The 16348-nt window shown below is 48.2% G+C and overlaps 1 protein-coding gene across 3 annotated transcripts in view; it reads left to right on the top strand.

The window, feature by feature from the left end:
* The window catches only part of LOC120906594 (hornerin), a 45835-nt gene extending 31193 nt beyond the window's left edge, over positions 1–14642 (top strand). For all 3 annotated transcript variants that reach the window (XM_040318382.1, XM_040318380.1, XM_040318381.1), the window contains exons 3-8: positions 3720–3899; positions 3977–4135; positions 5602–5959; positions 8831–9034; positions 12642–13760; positions 14137–14642. In XM_040318382.1, the coding sequence (XP_040174316.1) occupies positions 3720–3899; positions 3977–4135; positions 5602–5959; positions 8831–9034; positions 12642–13357 (1617 nt within the window). In that variant the 3' untranslated portion in view covers positions 13358–13760; positions 14137–14642. The remainder of the gene's footprint in view (positions 1–3719; positions 3900–3976; positions 4136–5601; positions 5960–8830; positions 9035–12641; positions 13761–14136) is intronic.
* Positions 14643–16348: the final 1706 nt, after the last annotated feature.

Raw genomic sequence — 16348 nt, forward strand, 5'->3', positions numbered from 1 at the left:
CTTGGCAGCAATCGAGACCGAAGCGTATCTTCCCTTCCACCGGCTCTAATCCTCACGATCGTTCGCTGTCCGAAAATTCGATTCTTATTCTGTGTTGACGGCAAAACCGTGCATATGCTTGCTCTAAAGTGCCTGAAAGTGTGAAAGAGGGAGCAACACACACACACACACACACACACACACAAAAGTGCAATCACCTGTGGCAGCTGCGAACGAAACACCTGAAAAAAAACGTAAGGATGCATCATCCAATATTGCCCTTTGTGTGTATCTGTTGGACCAAACAAACCACGCTCACTCGGAAGCTGCGGAAATCGGATGTTACACCTTCCATCACAACACAACGGAACCAACAATGCTTGGCAGCAAATGGGCAGCGCGTGCTGATTCTTCTACCCACACGAGCAAAAAACAAACAAAAAACAAAAACACACCGGGCAAGAAAACGACTTTTTTCGAATGGCCTTCTCGGGGATCTCGCGCTCTCCTGCCCGGACACAGATGCACACCAATAAATTAGGGCAAACATGCCGAACGTACGTTCTGTATCTGTAAGCGGACGCATTTATTTAAGCATTTGTGGCCGAACCATTGATCACGAACGATTGCCCACGCAACAACAGCCCACCGTGTCTTTGGTGGGCTTGGTGGGTTTTACGATTGATGTAGGAAAAATCGAACTCGTCGCTCGCAAACATTCAAACCGGAAGCTCAAAGTTCCAACTTTGGCTTGTGTCTATGTATAGCGCAGTTTGATGATTTTTGGGGGAGTACCTAAAAAAAATTTGAAAAAGTTGTTCCACGTAGAGGCCCGGAAGTGTCCAAGTTAATTTTTGCACCAAAAACCAAAGGGACAGCGCTGGTTCCGGTGCGCGGGCAGTTTGCTCCCCATGTCGCCGATAATGAGCGACAATAATTGGCTACATAATTTGGCCAGTTTTTGGAAACGGCGTGTGTGTCGGTTGTTGTTTTAAGGTGCTCATGGGGCGTCCTCTTCTCTTTGCCGTCCATCCTCTCTCACTCTGTGTTGCTTGTTGTGGTCAAATTGTGAAAAGGATCCGCAACCCGGACATTCAATTAACAAGCGCACTGCAATGCAAAACCGTCGGGCAAGGAATTTAATTACAGCCACCCGGTTTGAAGCAACGGGCCTGAACTTTGGAGCGCACGGTACTCGTCGTCCGCCGCAGTAGCAGTGGAGCAGTAGTCGGAAGTGCGCTGAGAGGCTGAGGAACTATTCCCGTGCTGAGGAAGTTTCGCTAGTTTCGCTAGGCAATCTTGCACACCGTTGGGAGTTGGGAAGGCCTGCTGCTGCTGTTTTGGTGAAGTGCTCTCCTGTTTGGCTCCTGCTAGATGTCCTGCGTCCTCCGTACAACCCGTCCACCTTTGACATGGAAGGAATCGAAATAATTAAATTTCAATTAAACTTTGACAACTTTACACTTCGATGGCTTTTGTGGATGTTTGTGTGGACCTAACGTGTGCTGACGATGTCTGAGATGCGTCGAATCCACACAAAGTGGTAAGGTCACAAACACCAGTCCCCTGGGGGGACCGGGGGCAGTACGGGAGGTGTCGATTGATGGCGCACGCTTCGTTGTCACTTTAATCCCGTGCCTCGCACCGACCTGGGCACAACCTAATTAGAGGGCACAAACGAATGGAAACAAATAAGCAAAACGAGCAGCAACAATTAGTCGGCCCCTTTTTGCTGGTTTTGTGCGCTGTGGCAGGTGTGCCCACCGCCTTCCCCCGCTTAGAGGTTGCCATGGTGCGGGCACGCGCCGTTGCCCGCCCGCGTGTGAAGTTTACTGCTTTTGCAAGATGGCAAAAGCGTTACTCACGCTGCCCAGGTGCAGAAGCGAGCGGCTGAAGGAAAACCGAGACAAACGCTAACCTTTAAGCTGGGTTTGCCGGGTCGGGCGTCACGGGCATCATTACATCCGATTGCGTTGTGCCGGCAGCGGCGTCACGCAGGGCTCGACAACCTCGGGCACAGTTGGCAAGTTTGATTCTTGCGAATCGAAACTAATTCTATTTAGGGACGTCCGAGGAGGGCATTGCTTCAAATGCGAATATACTTCGGATAAAAATGATAAAAGCAAATTTTGGCTGAGGAAATTATTTATACAGTTCAAACTATTTCAACAGTCAAACGTTTGTAACAGTGGCTTACTTCAGGAGCAGTAATAAGGGAATAAGAAAATTAGCAATACAAAATAAACTTTATGAAAATGCTTGTCGTAAAACACCTTAATATGGCGATTCCTGTGAAAAAGGAATCTTGTCGTATTTCAAAGCTACATCGAACATCCATTTTTATCCAATAATTCAATAATTGAGATCAGAGCTTCAACCTCAAAATAATGCTCTAGATACTGTTTATCGTTCAAATGTAGAATAGTAGCTTACCTTGAGGAACTACATTGTTGATTGTATTTATTTTCCTCTAGACCACTATTCCAATAAATGCATCTATCCTTCCACCTGCATTGTGTGTCTGTGTCATAAGCATTAGACTTTATGAGCCAGATGTACTGATGCAAACAAATACACCGTTTTCGAGCCCAAATAAACAATGTACAGATGATTTTCAACATTGCTCGACTGTAAGTAAACATTTGACAGTCTACTGAACTACTGATGCCTATCTGAACATTGTTCAATCGCAACTAAACCATAGAATTGATCATTTAATTTTAAATAAGTTATCTAAATGCGTTCAACATTAAGCATTGGCTTTCAATTAAAATCAAGCTTCAAACAATTTAATTGCAACATAATGAGCATCAAAGAAACGAACCCGGGTAATATAGACGTACGTTAATATCGGAGAAAGCAAATGTGTATTACCGATTGAACTAAGTTCAGATAGGCATCAGTATTTCAGTTGGCTGTCAAATGCTTACTTACTGTTGAACAATACAGGCATCCCCCGAGTTTGCAGATACGACGATTTTGATTTTGACAGTTCAAAGTTGTCATTGAGAAGAAATCGATATATTTTTTGAATTTCTGTACTGATAACCGTTACACACTCATTTCCAAAGATTCCACAACTACCGGATCTTGAATATCTATATCGAGTGAACGGCTTTTGGAGTGAAATTAATACAATGTCGAACACTATTTTAAATAAAATACACGATCAAATGGATTCCGACTCTTCAATTTCGGTTATAAACTTTATGTTTGCAGATATTCGACATACGACTTTTTCGACTTGGGCTTTGGGACATTTTTTCGGTTCCAAATACAGTCGTATCTTGGGGGACACCTGTAGTCAAAACCACCTTCGGATTGCTATCTTGGGCTCTAACATTCTACTCTATTGCAATATTCCACTGAAAAGAAGTTGGTATGTACCATTTCAAATGAGCAAATTAAAGCTCCCTGTAGGAAGATGAAATTTTCCAACAGGAAAATTTAAATGCATCGATCCAGGCGCTCTGCTTCTTGTTTGCCGACCCCTGGCGGTAACTCATTACCGTTATTAGTACGAGTATCAATTAAAGCACGAGAGTGTAAGCACACACACACCGTCACAGGCAGGCACTGGTGAGAGTGGCAACCGAGCACAACAGAATGAAGTGCAGCTGCGCTGTGTGAAAGTACTCTTGTGGAGCTCGCAAGTGTGTTTGTGTCGCTCAAGCATTGTTCAAGACTAAAGATTTAACTGATGTGTGTGTGTGTGTGTGTGTTTTCCTCTTCCCTTCCAGATCATTCTGCTGATCGCTGTGTTGCTGCCGCTGGCAGCGTACGCCAAACCCGCCAGCCCGAGCCTGGATCCGACCGACCTGGCCGACGTGGAGCTGCTGACGGAGGACGTGGCGCGCATCAAGCGGTCCGGCTTCGGGTCTGGCAGCGGCTCGTTCGATTTGCTGTCCGGGCTGAAGAAGGTAGGTAGCGTCGGAGGGGGGCAAATGATCCTTTTTGATTTTTGACTGATTCTTTTTTTCGCTCCTTGCTGCTACAGACACTACTGTCGGGCATTGGATCTGCGTCGGCTTCACTGGTCGCAGGCAGCAGCAGCTCATCGCTCAGCTCCGGTCTGGGGCACGGAAGCAGCGGTGGCAGCGCAGGCCACGGCAGTAGCTACGGCAGCTCGTCCGGACATTCGTATGACAAACCGCACGTAAGTAGGCACTAGCCAATGATCGCGCCAGATGTAGACTTCAATGTAGCCGCTCCAACAGTAACGTAATCCTAATCCGCCACAATTCTTCTGGAGCTCAACAATAGATTCCAAAACACACAGGCTGTCGAGAACCGATACGTTACGTATCACAGTAGCCTCACCGTGTAGAGCTCTCCCATCGCCTCCGGCAATTCCCTGCTCGGGTCGCAGCAGGTTACACATTTTCAATTATTACCCATGCTCCACTCCATTTGCCGGATTGCCGGTTAGGACCACGCCGACACGCGTGAGAATGAGGCTTCGCGGGTCGGCACTAGGGACGGGCTCAAAAGCTAATGTGGTGCCCCTTTCGGTGACACCGGGCGATCATAAACATACCCTGTGCTGTGCATATCATGGCGCAAAAGCACCCAACACACAGCGAGTCGCCCTATGTCGCCCTATGTCATGCTAAATAAGTTACGATTATCATCAAACGCCCATGAAATGTGACACTCGAGCCGCACACATATGCTTCAAACCCTCCAAATGTACGCAATGATGGGAGGGCGCGCGCGCGCGCGTTAAAAATTGACAAGATAATAGCGTAGTCGGAAGTACGGCGTAGCATATCGGCCTTGTGTTGGCCCGGGAAAGTGGCCACCGTTTGGTTTTGTCGCGTTCCAACAAAACAGGCTAACAGGGCACCCGAGCTGGATGACGTAAATTAACGACTAATGCGCACTTACGGGTGAACACCGTTTGCTGGTGTCGTTAGTGTTTTCGTGTGCTTTTACTTGTTTTCTCAATTTTTTGTTTTGTTTGGAGGTTAAATATGTATTCCCCGCTGACGACCTTCAATCGCTAACGCACGGGTGCAAAGGTCCAGTACCCGGTTCGGAAATAGAACTATAACCCGGACTGTTTCCACTGCTCCTAACCTCAAACCCAGGTTGAGATATAAAAGAAAGAAACCCATCGCGAAAGGTTACGAGGTTTGGTTGGGATGCGATTCCCAACATCTTCGATTGCTATTACTTTGTTTTGTTTTCCCGGCTTTGGAAATTTCAATGCTCCGGTTTGATTTGTTCCAAGAATGCTCTGCTGCTGCTGCTGCTGCTGCTGCTGCGAAAAACAGAACACTTCACGCGCTCGAGTGGAAAAATGGTTCGAGCGTGGCTTCGAGATTCTCGGCACCCGCAATTTGCTTACAGTTTGCTGCGCTCGTCCGTGATGCGTCAGCCGGGGGAAACAATTTAACGTGCTTGCGTTTACACCCCACAGCGGATGTGGTTGTTGTTTGTCGCCCGGCAGCAATACATCCTTCCGGCAAAGACATCGCTCAACCGTAGCAAAAAAAAAAAAAAAATACAACCGTGAACGATAATGCTTGCCGCCGTGTGCCTCATTAAGCAACGAATTCAGAATTTCTACTGCTGTTAACGCTTTTGCTTACCCTTTCTTGTTCTTCACACCCCCCACAGGAGGACACCCACTTCGATGGCTGGTCGCTGAAGAAGTCGATCCTGAACACGCTGTTCCAGGCGGTGAAGGCCATCACCGGCGGCGTGACCGCCATCAAGGGCCAGCTGATCAAGGGCTCGGGATACCTGGTTAGCGGCGCGGGCAAGCTGATCGCGTCCGGCGGTGACGCCGTCACGGGCGTCGGCAAAAAGATTGCCCTGTCCGCGCACCTGATCCCGCCAAAGCACTCGGCCCACCCGCTGTCCAAGCTGACCGGCATCCTGTCCGCCTCGTCCTCCGGTCTGTCCGGGCTGTCCGGCTCGTCGTCCTCGTCCTCCTCCGGCCACGGTCACGGCCATGGAGATGCGTCGGGTGAAAGTAAGTACAGCAGTTGAGCCATTAGATGTTATGCCGGGGGTTTTTGTGTGGGTATGTTGTCCCTTTTTGCTATAACAGGGTTTTCCAGGAGTTCTCGTAGCAGTGGGACACTTTATTGACTGCTTCTTGGGTGAAATGAACTGAATGTAATAGGAATTGGCCTCTATAGCACCCTTGTCGGACGAATCCAATAGGAATTTTCAAGGAACCTGTCTAACAAGGATGGCATAGAGGCCAATTTCCAACATATGCAGTTCACTTCCCATAGGAAAGAGTCAAGGAAGTGTCCCACAACTATGAGAACTCCTGGAAAACCCTGTAAACCCGATGAAGCGTTTCCCACCATGGCGCCTCGCCTTTAAATTGGATGTGAAAATGAATTGTGTGTTCGTTGAAAAAAAAAAAAACAAACAAAACCACATCACATTGCCACTCCACAGCCGCTCGTCATTGTGTCGATGAGTAATGAAGGGGAAGTTTTACGCCGCAAGTCTCCCGTGGAACGCCAAAGTGCGCCATTGCGTCTGCCGGTTATTCAGTGTTTTCGGTTCCGCATGACGGGCGATGGAAATTATTGCAAATTTCGTCTTCCGCCGACGGGCGCAACTGATGCTTTATGGATTGTGCAACCATTGGAGAGCAGGGCTGTGCTCGCGTAAAATCTCCGAGGACGCATCTTAATTCCTGGCGGGCCTGTGGTTCGCAAACGCTCCTGCGGGCTCCTCCGAACAAGCAGATTCCAACTGCTACCTTCCTTTAACAGATCTTTTCCGCTTCCGATGGGATTCGCTCTCCGGATGTGTTGCGCGCTGTTTTGCGGTGAGGCAAACGATAATTAATTAGCTAATTAATTGGAATCTTCAGCTGGCTGGGAGCGCCCTGCGGGAGCTCCTCATGCCGGTGTGCCGGTAAGCGCTCTTGACTTCCGAAACGCAACAGTCCGAATCACACAGGCAATTCCATCGCAAGAATCATCATCTTGAAACGATCGATTGTTTACAGTTTTAACGATGCTTCAAACAGATCAGACAACCAGGTTCCCGCAAGCCAACTTCAAAACCGACAGATGAATGTGAGGATGTGGGCAAAGTTGAATGGAGCATACCGAACCAAAACAAAAAAAAGAAAAAAAGGACAACAAACAACAATCTCGTTTCCTTCCACAAATCTCACACAAAAAAAAAACAGTGCAAGAAGTACTCGCCGAAGGGATGCGAAAATAAATCGCTGTCAAAAGCGGCACAAGAACGCAAGCTGAAGCAATGCAATGTGCGGAAGGTGCGGCGACAGTCACGCTCCAATCGCAACCTGGGCTGGGGACGGAAGGGAAGGGAAGAATCACGTCAACAACGGTCAACTATTTCCGTTTTTGTGTTTCTCTTGCCCTTTTTGCTTTTTTGCTTTCCATTTCCACGACTTTTCAGCCACGATTCTGGTTTTGTTTAGCTTGCGCCTCTACGCCTCCCTCCCCAACGGCACTGTGCAAACCCCCGGTGGTTTGGGGGAAAGCGTGATGAAGACGATGCATGCATCTCCGTGCGGCAAGGAATGGCACTCAGCAACGAAAAAGCAGGCACCGCAACAACCGAAAAGGAACAATCAAAAGAGCAAACCCCCAACGATGAAGCTGCCCAGGATGTATCAAACGGGGAATAGAGCGCACACAAAAAAAAAAAAAAAACAGACCATCCAGGGTGGCTGATTTCCCGTTTCCGATATTCCGTTTCGCATTTGTATTTCCTCTCATTTCCTGGCCTCCGGCGCGCCTCCAGCAAGAATCTTGTGTTGTTATTGCTTATTTTTTGTGTGGCGTTGCTCCTTTCACTCAGAAACTCGCGCTGGCAGTATCTGAGGGGGGGGGGAGGGCGGGTGCTCACCTCCCAAATTCCCCCCGGGGGAAAAGAAATAGCCCCCGATATATCTGGCACTGCGGACCGCACAAGAAAAGGATAAAGATAAATGGGTGCGGCGTGGGTCACTAATCTGTTGCGTTCGCCAAAACATCCCCTTCTTACCCACCGAACTGGAGCAGTTTGTGTGTGTGTTTGTGTGTGTGTCATCTTCTTTCTGTTTTCCTTTTTTTGTGAAATTTTTTCGATTAAACCAAACCAGGCGGCGCAGGGGGTGGCTCTCCGCATTGTGCGGGCCGTAAATTTGTTACCTCCTCTCCGAGGGTTGCCCACCGCGGGGAATGGAGGAAAGGTTTTGAAATTGCTTTTGACGTTCTCTCGGCCGTGTGCATATCGCCCAGATCGCCCAGTTGTGGCAAAAGATAAACCCGAAATCGATAGATTTGGAGTTGCAAAAACACCGGGACCGGGAAATGCTGGAGGCTTTCTCATTCGTACGATGGCTTGTAAAGGAGGCAGGGTGTGGGGGAAGAAGGCGAAGGCGGGGGAAGGGGTTAGCTTGTTAGGGTTAGGTTGGATTTGGCACAATTTGGCTCACGTGCAACGACGCTGCTTTCAGCAAGGCCGCTCTCGTAAAGAGGGCGATTCTGTCAACCGGATTGCATAGCTGCAGGCGTTTTCCTTTCGCTCGATTGATTTAAAGTTAATACACTTGGTGAGACTGGGTTTGCTTGCGGTTTGCTTTACCATGGTTTTGTTTGGTCTTTACATGTCTGTTTGCTATCCTTACTCTGAGTCTACTTTTAAGGCGTTAGTACCCATGTAGATGTCGCTCCAAACGTGTCTGCAGGCACAGCAAAGGACACAAGAAACCAAAACTGTTCCCTTTTTCATGTTTGCACAGGCAAAAAATTGCACACAAAAAAAAACATTCCCCTTTTACTTCAATCATCCGCTTACTAATGTTTTTCCGTGTGTTGTTTGCACCTGACTTTCCTTTGTTTATCCCACTCCACCGAAGGCTTCACCAGCTACGAAGGCCCAACGAGCTACGGCCATGACTCCTCGCACGGTGCCCTGAGCGGCCCGTCCGGCCCGTCCTACATCCCGCCGTCCAAGAGCTCCCACAAGGCACCGTCGCACAACTCGTACGGTGCGGATCTGGACGACCACCATCATCACAGCAGCTACGTGCCGGCCGGCAAGTACGGCCACTCGTCTGACGGTAAGTAACGCGCCGGGGGGGGGGGGAGAAGGTCCCCTTTTCTCCCCAACACTCCCAGCCAGCCCCAAAAACGCACACATTTGTCGCTCGCACCGCAAGACGACAGACGAACCCGAACCGCACCCGGCAATGATGTGTGGCGAAAAGTTGCCACAGCGATAAACGCTCGGCATTACGAAGATGATTGGTTTTTGCGGAGGTAATCGATAAGGCTCAAAAACAGGGCAAGGTGGGAGGGCTAAAAACACAGGCGGCGTACTGGGAGGGTTTCTTTTTTTTGCATACGGAAGGCAAGCAATTATTTGCGCATCATTTAGCCCGCACGTGTGTGCGGCTGGCAAAATAGATACTGGCTGGCGGTGGGCGATGGGATGGATCGGTTGGATGGAAAACAGATCATTAATGAAATAAATTTCATGTTCTTGTGTGAGTGTGTGTGTGTGTGGGTGCAGGTGGTCATGAATGAAACTTGGCTAACCGCACTCGCAACGCAACAATGCGGAAAAATGGCAACTGTTGCAAGCAGCGCATAATTTACCCCGCGCTTCCGTTTCGTGGCCCTCCCAACCAGAAGCATGGATATTATTTGGCGGGAGAAAAATAAAAAACTTCGCTAGAAATTTGTAGTTATAATGCAGTTCACTAGACCGGGCAGGTTGGAACAGAACTTTATTCATTATTATTATTTGTTTTGTTTTTTTTTTTTTTTTGGGGCAAACTCTATTCGTTGAAATTGTGTTGCAAACGGGCATATGAATGGAAAGGCATCATTTTGGCATGTTTTTTTGTGTTGCTCATTATGGTCGATAGGGAGCTGCCACAACTGCCATCGTTCAATCTGTTTGATTAGTTTGAACTTTGTGGAAACCCTTTTTGTTAAATAAAATAGCTAAAGGACATCGAAAAACGGCTTTGATCAGTCTCCACGCAACCACTAACCAATTTGCAGTGACGTAGGGTTTTAAATATATAGCGCAACCTTTTTTATATTATCATCATTTCACCATGACCGATGGGTGAAAGAGCTCGGTAAACATTTCAATTCAATAAAAGCCAATTGTGGTGCTTTCACGGGACAGGCAGAATGCAACTGCATTCCGGTTGTTTGCTTTTTTCGCTACAAACGACAGTGCTGCTTCTCAATTAGGTGAATTATCAGATGCGCTGTGTCGGTGGGTCGGTTTACGCCCGTTGGGCATACGATGTAAAATGTGCACCCCATCCAGGGGGAGGAGGGAGAAAGGGGCGAGGACTGTCATGATGCTTCGGTGGGGTTATGAAATGATTCGAATGAGCTGGCTCGGCTGGAGCGTGATAAATCAATTTATTATGCATATTTCGAACGGTGGCGGCTTACAAAGCGCACAGAGTACATTGCACCGGTTCGGGGTGTAGATGGACACATTTGCGCAAAGCAAATTATTGGACCTAGTGGGACAAGCTAGAAGTCCATGCTAGCCAAATAAAAACCATCATTTTCCCTGTCGCACTTTCTTGTTTGGACCGGAAAGATTTTGATGTCTTTTTTAAGGATTTGCGCCACTAATTTGTTTTGGATTATATTTCAATCGGTTAACTTGAGAGCAAACTTTGAGCACGGCTATTCAAACTTGAACTTCAAACACTGTCAACAAGCACTTATGCTTGCAAAATGCTTGCGCCCCACTCGCCTACCCTTCGCCGGGGAGGCCAATCCGCGCTCGGATGAAAGCGGAACGCACTGAACCGATTGGATCGACAGCCAACAGTTATGAAACTGTGGCACTCGTTAAACACTATTAAACAGTTTGTGGTTGGCGGTTGCTTTGAAACCGCTCGCCCTTCTCCACTACGTTCATCTAACCACCTCCTCCCCGTGATGAAGGGGGAACAGTAATGGAATCGGCGACAATATCTGCACCCCGTGGTGGGGCCAAAATTTTGATGCGATTTATCATATCGATGTCGTAACTAATGAGCGTCCGAGCGTGCGTAACTCGATAATGCAAATACCACCGTACCACACTCTACGTGCTTTTCTGTCCCTTTCTTTCTCGCTCGCTGTGTATGTTTTATTATTTTATGTCGCTACCATAGCCCCGAGGCACGAACCACTATCAACCCACTGACAGGTGTGGAGTGACCCGGGCGTCAGCGCTTGTGCGGCGGTACGAGGCAGTTCAATTATACATCGTTCGTGGTACACCGCCGAGGTTGTGGCGGTTTTGGCACCAGCACCACCATCAGCGCTGCAATTCAATGCATTCGAATAACTGCAGTTATGTGGCAGGGCAGGACCCGGGGAAGCACGCTGGATGCCGGGGGCACACCGCAACATGTTTAAAGAGCGACCTGCAATCCTTCCAGAAATGGATAATGTTCCGTTTGTTCCTGTCGGGAGCACGGGACGGTTGAACTTGCCAGGTAGGCTCTACGATTGCGTGCTGGTCGGCTATCATTAGCCAGCTTCGGTGTTGACTTTCCAAAACAGCCTCCAAACCCGGCGGATGATGACACACGACAAGCAAACCGCCTGCACAGCGAGAGACAGCGAGAGAGAGAGAGATTGGAAGGCATGATGAAAGGCTGTAATTTGAATGATTACATCCCTTTTTGAACGGGGATGTGAAGGACGGCAGCATAAGCGTGCAGCAAACCGTCGGAAAAGTTGGACCGTTGTGCGTTTGTTTTGGTCACTGGCGGGAAAGGTTAGGGCCTGCACCGCTACGTTCTGGCCCAGCGTTCGCGGCCACACGCTAACGACCCGATAAGACCGGAAATCGAGCATTAATTACTCGCCTTGTACGGTTCATCGATCAATAAATCTATGGCGCTGTGGTGGGCGATATTGCCGCACCGGGAAGGTAACGGCAACTTGGCAACAGCTATTGGCAAACTTTTTGGGGCGTGGAGTTTGACTGGACAAGACTTTGAAGAGCCTCGACAGAATTACCCTGCTCGTGTAGCGGTGATTTCAGGTGGGATGCAGAAGCAAACGGCTCGTACTTGTTCCTGTTCCATCAAAATGTTTGATGCTAGCGCTAGTTACACATGCAAATGGAGGTAATGTTCTCGTTGCTACGTGTAGCGTTGAAACATGTTGGATCTTCCAGAAAGAATTAAGTTTTCTGGAGGCGTCTCTCGAGCGTGGGATATTACATTTTTGGGAAACTTCTAACAACATGTTTCCTTTTCAATAAGTTGTTTCACGCTGAACTGAAAGATATCATTGAAAGATCTTTGTAAGATTTTGCAACCTTTTGTGATGTTTACATGGTGAGTTGAATGTCTGGTTGAGTTAACGTTGACGGATTTTCAGGGACTTTCCCTGTATCAGAACCACTGCAAATCTCTTTGAAATATGCCCCCAAACTCAATCCTTTGACTTGGACCAATCACAAACTGCCCGTACGAACGAAGACTAAATTTCTGAATATAAAAAACGTACAAACTTTGGAACAAAAATGGAAGACATCGAATGCAGTTCTTCCGCGTGCGTCACGTCACCGATCAAGACATCGCCGGAGATGAAGGGGCCGCACGCGCCGCACACTGATGCTCATCCACAACCACTACCCCGCTGTTATTTCCACATCTTCCCCGTTGGTTCACCCTCCCTTCCCCACAGTGTCGGCGCATCATCACGAGCCGGACCATCACGACCACTACCCGACCGGGTACGGCAAGGGCCACGCGAACGTGGTCGAAGCGTCGGACGTGCTGCGGCAGATACTGAACCAGAAGATACCGCACCATGCGGACGGCTTCCCGAAGAAGGTCATCGCGCAGTACGAGATCCCGTCCGACTCGAACCCGCCGCCGTTCAAGCCGATCAAGGGTGCCGGCTACCTGCCGCCGTCCGTGTACGGTGTGCCGGCCGCCGGTCCGATCGACTCCGTGACGCACTCGCACTCGATCACTACCTCGTTCGGGGCGCCGTCCGGCTACTCGAAGCTGCACGTCGAGTCGAGCGAGCCGGGCCTGCCCAGCTCGTACGACATCTACCGCTCGATGGCGCTGAAGCACGGCGGGGAGGCCAAGCACCACCACCAGGACGAGGGACTGCCGAGTCCCCGGTCGAAGGCGCCGTGGACGGAGCTCGGCCACAGTGCGAGCGGTGTGTCGTACGAGCTGCTGCCGCCCAAGCACGTCTCCTCCGTCGAGCTGCGCGACCTCACCAAGCAGCTCGGCAACGGGATCGAGCTGCAGAAGTCGCTGGCGTACGAGATCGCGGACCCGGCCACCCGGCAGCACCACAAGCGACGCGCCGACGAGACGAACGACACGACCACGCTGACCGACGGTGGCAGCAACCGCCCGGCAACCGCCACCACCAATACGTAGACAGCAGGCGACGCACAGACGCAACGCAATGGCGCGAGTGCCAATTCCGATTTCGCAACACACGCAGAGACGACTGATAAACGCAACACGGTAGATGCAAAGACGCGCACGTACACACACACACACACCCATGCATATGAAGACAAGGGCGCGCGTATGTATGCGTGCGCCTCGGTGCTCAGCACAGTTCACGGTGCCACGCCAGCACGCCATCTCTTAACCCTTTAGTCACGCGTTCTCTAGCATCTAGAAAAGACACATTAGCCCCTATAGTAAGAATATCGTAGCGTTTACGTTTGTCTGTGTATGTGTATGTGTGTGTGTGTGCGTGTGGATGTTTTTGTTTTGCTTCGAGCGCTTGTGCCTTAACCGTGCGCAAGCGACCGATTTCGTCGATACTCAGGTAATTCGCATGACTGTAGCAACCGTACTAAAAACAAACAACTGACACACTACTACTACTACTACTCGCTCACTACTACCGGCGACGCCTGGACAGCCCGTACACCACCACTCGTACACCTTACCTCTACAGTACTCACCTCGTAACTCGCACGTTTTCTCAACTTCACGCCTGTCTGTCTAGCTGTCTACTGCGCTGTCACTAACTCAGGCGTCCCTACTCCGTTTCGTCGCTAATCACTCGTAGCGCTACGCTCCTTAGCGAGCCTTAGCGGTGGCCTCATGGCCTGAGCCCTCACACAACTGTTCTAATCAGTGTGCTTCTGTCTCTCTCGCATTCTCTTGCGTGCGCTCTATCTTTCTCTCTCTCTTTTCAGATTCCGACTACAGCAAGATCGTCGTCGGCTAAGCACACTGCGCAGCGCTCCCAAATGGTGGAAATCGATCAGCCCAGTGTCCCGCAATACGTTCCATCCAGTGTAAATCCTCCAAAACAAAATGTTGAACCATTGCTCAAATTCTACTTAATACTCAACAAAACAGAGAGCTCCAATCGACCCCAGTATGAAGGAGGATTAATCAACGATTACGGCCTGTCTGGAGGGGCCACACACACACACCCACACAAAACAACACCACCATGCTAGCCTGTAGAACTACTTCGTATTCGCATGTAAGATTTTATTCGTTAATTTCATTGGTAAGAGGGTCCAGTAGGGCTGCCCCCGGGGCGTCCCTTCCCTCCCACGATTACCGTGGGCACGGGGACGTTGGGTGGCCCGGTGTTCTGCTGTATTTATTCGCCATCGCATTTTATGTTTGCGAACGGTGCTGGCGACACAAATAAAGTATTCAACTAATTTGTAATCTTCTGAAAGCGAAACAAGGTCGTGTTTGTGTCTTTTTTTTTGTTTTTGTTTGAAAGAAGTTGAAATGACGCTGTTTTTCTGCGTAGAGCGAGACGGACGGTAAGTATGAAAGGGTCGTTGTTTTTATAGGGGACTACCCACTGACATTTTATAGCATGCTTCACTCTAGAAACGAATCTACTATACCCGAATGTCGACTTTGATTTCAGTGGCTCAAATTTGCTCAGAATCAATGTAGTAACAGTGAGATGCTATAATTATTTATTGGGTTGCATTCAACTGAGAAAAAGTTCAACTTGCAGTCAATATTGTTTCAATTAAAGTGTGCAACATTTTACCTTAAGCTTGCCAAATAGGATCAAATCAATACGTTATATCACTAAGCTGCCTGCAAAGCTCTTGTAATGCTTAATAATGCTTAAGTATAATGATAAGTGAATTTTCAATTTGTTTTCAAAATTAAGCTCCTTTTTGGATGAAAAATATGGCCTTAAAAGCTTCACTTAAAGCACTTTCTTCAGTGATAGTAAATTAATTCTTAAGCTTCAGCAAGAATTCTTTTATGCTTTGATGTCAATGGAAGCAAGAATTTTAGCTAGAAGATACAACATGACATACAAGAAGATGCTGAACTTAAAGCACAGTAAAACGTCTCTTAAACTTCAGACCTCATGTGATAAAGCTTTGCGAATGATAGAAATTTCGAATAAAGCGTGGATTGGTCTACTTTGGTGAAAAAGTTTAGCTTCTCCAAAAACAGGATCTATTTTGCAGAAATCTTGGGTGCGATTCCTGTGACGTAATGCAATTTCAAGGTGCAAAGCTTTGAAATTTAATCCAGTTTACCAACTAATGGCTAATCGTCAATTTCTTCTTCTTCTTCTTTGGCTCAACAACCGATGTCGGTCAAGGCCTGCCTGTACCCACTTGCGGGCTTAGCTTTCAGTGACTAATTGATTCCCCCCCATAGCAGGATAGTCAGTCCTACGTATGGCGGCGCGGTCTATTTGGGGATTGAACCCATGACGGGCATGTTGTTAAGTCGTACGAGTTGACGACTGTACTACGAGACCGGCTAATCGTCAATTTACTTATACCTAATAATGAATCCACATCAGTTCTGTATCCCATTTTCCTACTGATACTGACCCCATTCCAGGCATTGCACTAATTCTAAGCCTATACCTGTCAAGAATCCGAACATATACCCAAAATGTTTTTGGGATTGATCCCGAACCCATGCTGAATCTCGATCAGATGCTGACTTCTTACCGCTTCACTGGTACTGATCTTGCACCCATATTGATCCGGGAACTGATTCGGATCTGATACTGGTCCTGGAACTAGTATTTAGAATCCTTACCTCCTATCCTCCTTTAGAATCCTTTAGAATCCTTAGTAGTGGGTCAGTTCGGGTCAGAACTGACGTAGAACTCATACCGCCTGTATATGTAAAAACTTTGCGGAAAATAAGAACATGTCAAACAAACTGGCGCGAGCTTTGCTGTTTTTGATGGTTTCAACATTGTTAGTGGCTTGTTACTTATCTATTTAGAGCCTACTGGCTTCAATCGCTTGAAATAGTTTAATTAGGTTTTTTTGTGTGAGTAGGGTTGGTAAATTGCTCTTAAAGCATCGGACCGCTCATATGTTGACTCTTGATCCCTTTGCAGTATCCTTTTTTGTACATGATGCTCATGTATTTTCTAGTTGTATTAAT

Source organism: Anopheles arabiensis, chromosome X, assembly GCF_016920715.1.
Source record: "Anopheles arabiensis isolate DONGOLA chromosome X, AaraD3, whole genome shotgun sequence".
Classification (NCBI taxonomy): Eukaryota; Metazoa; Arthropoda; class Insecta; order Diptera; family Culicidae; genus Anopheles; species Anopheles arabiensis.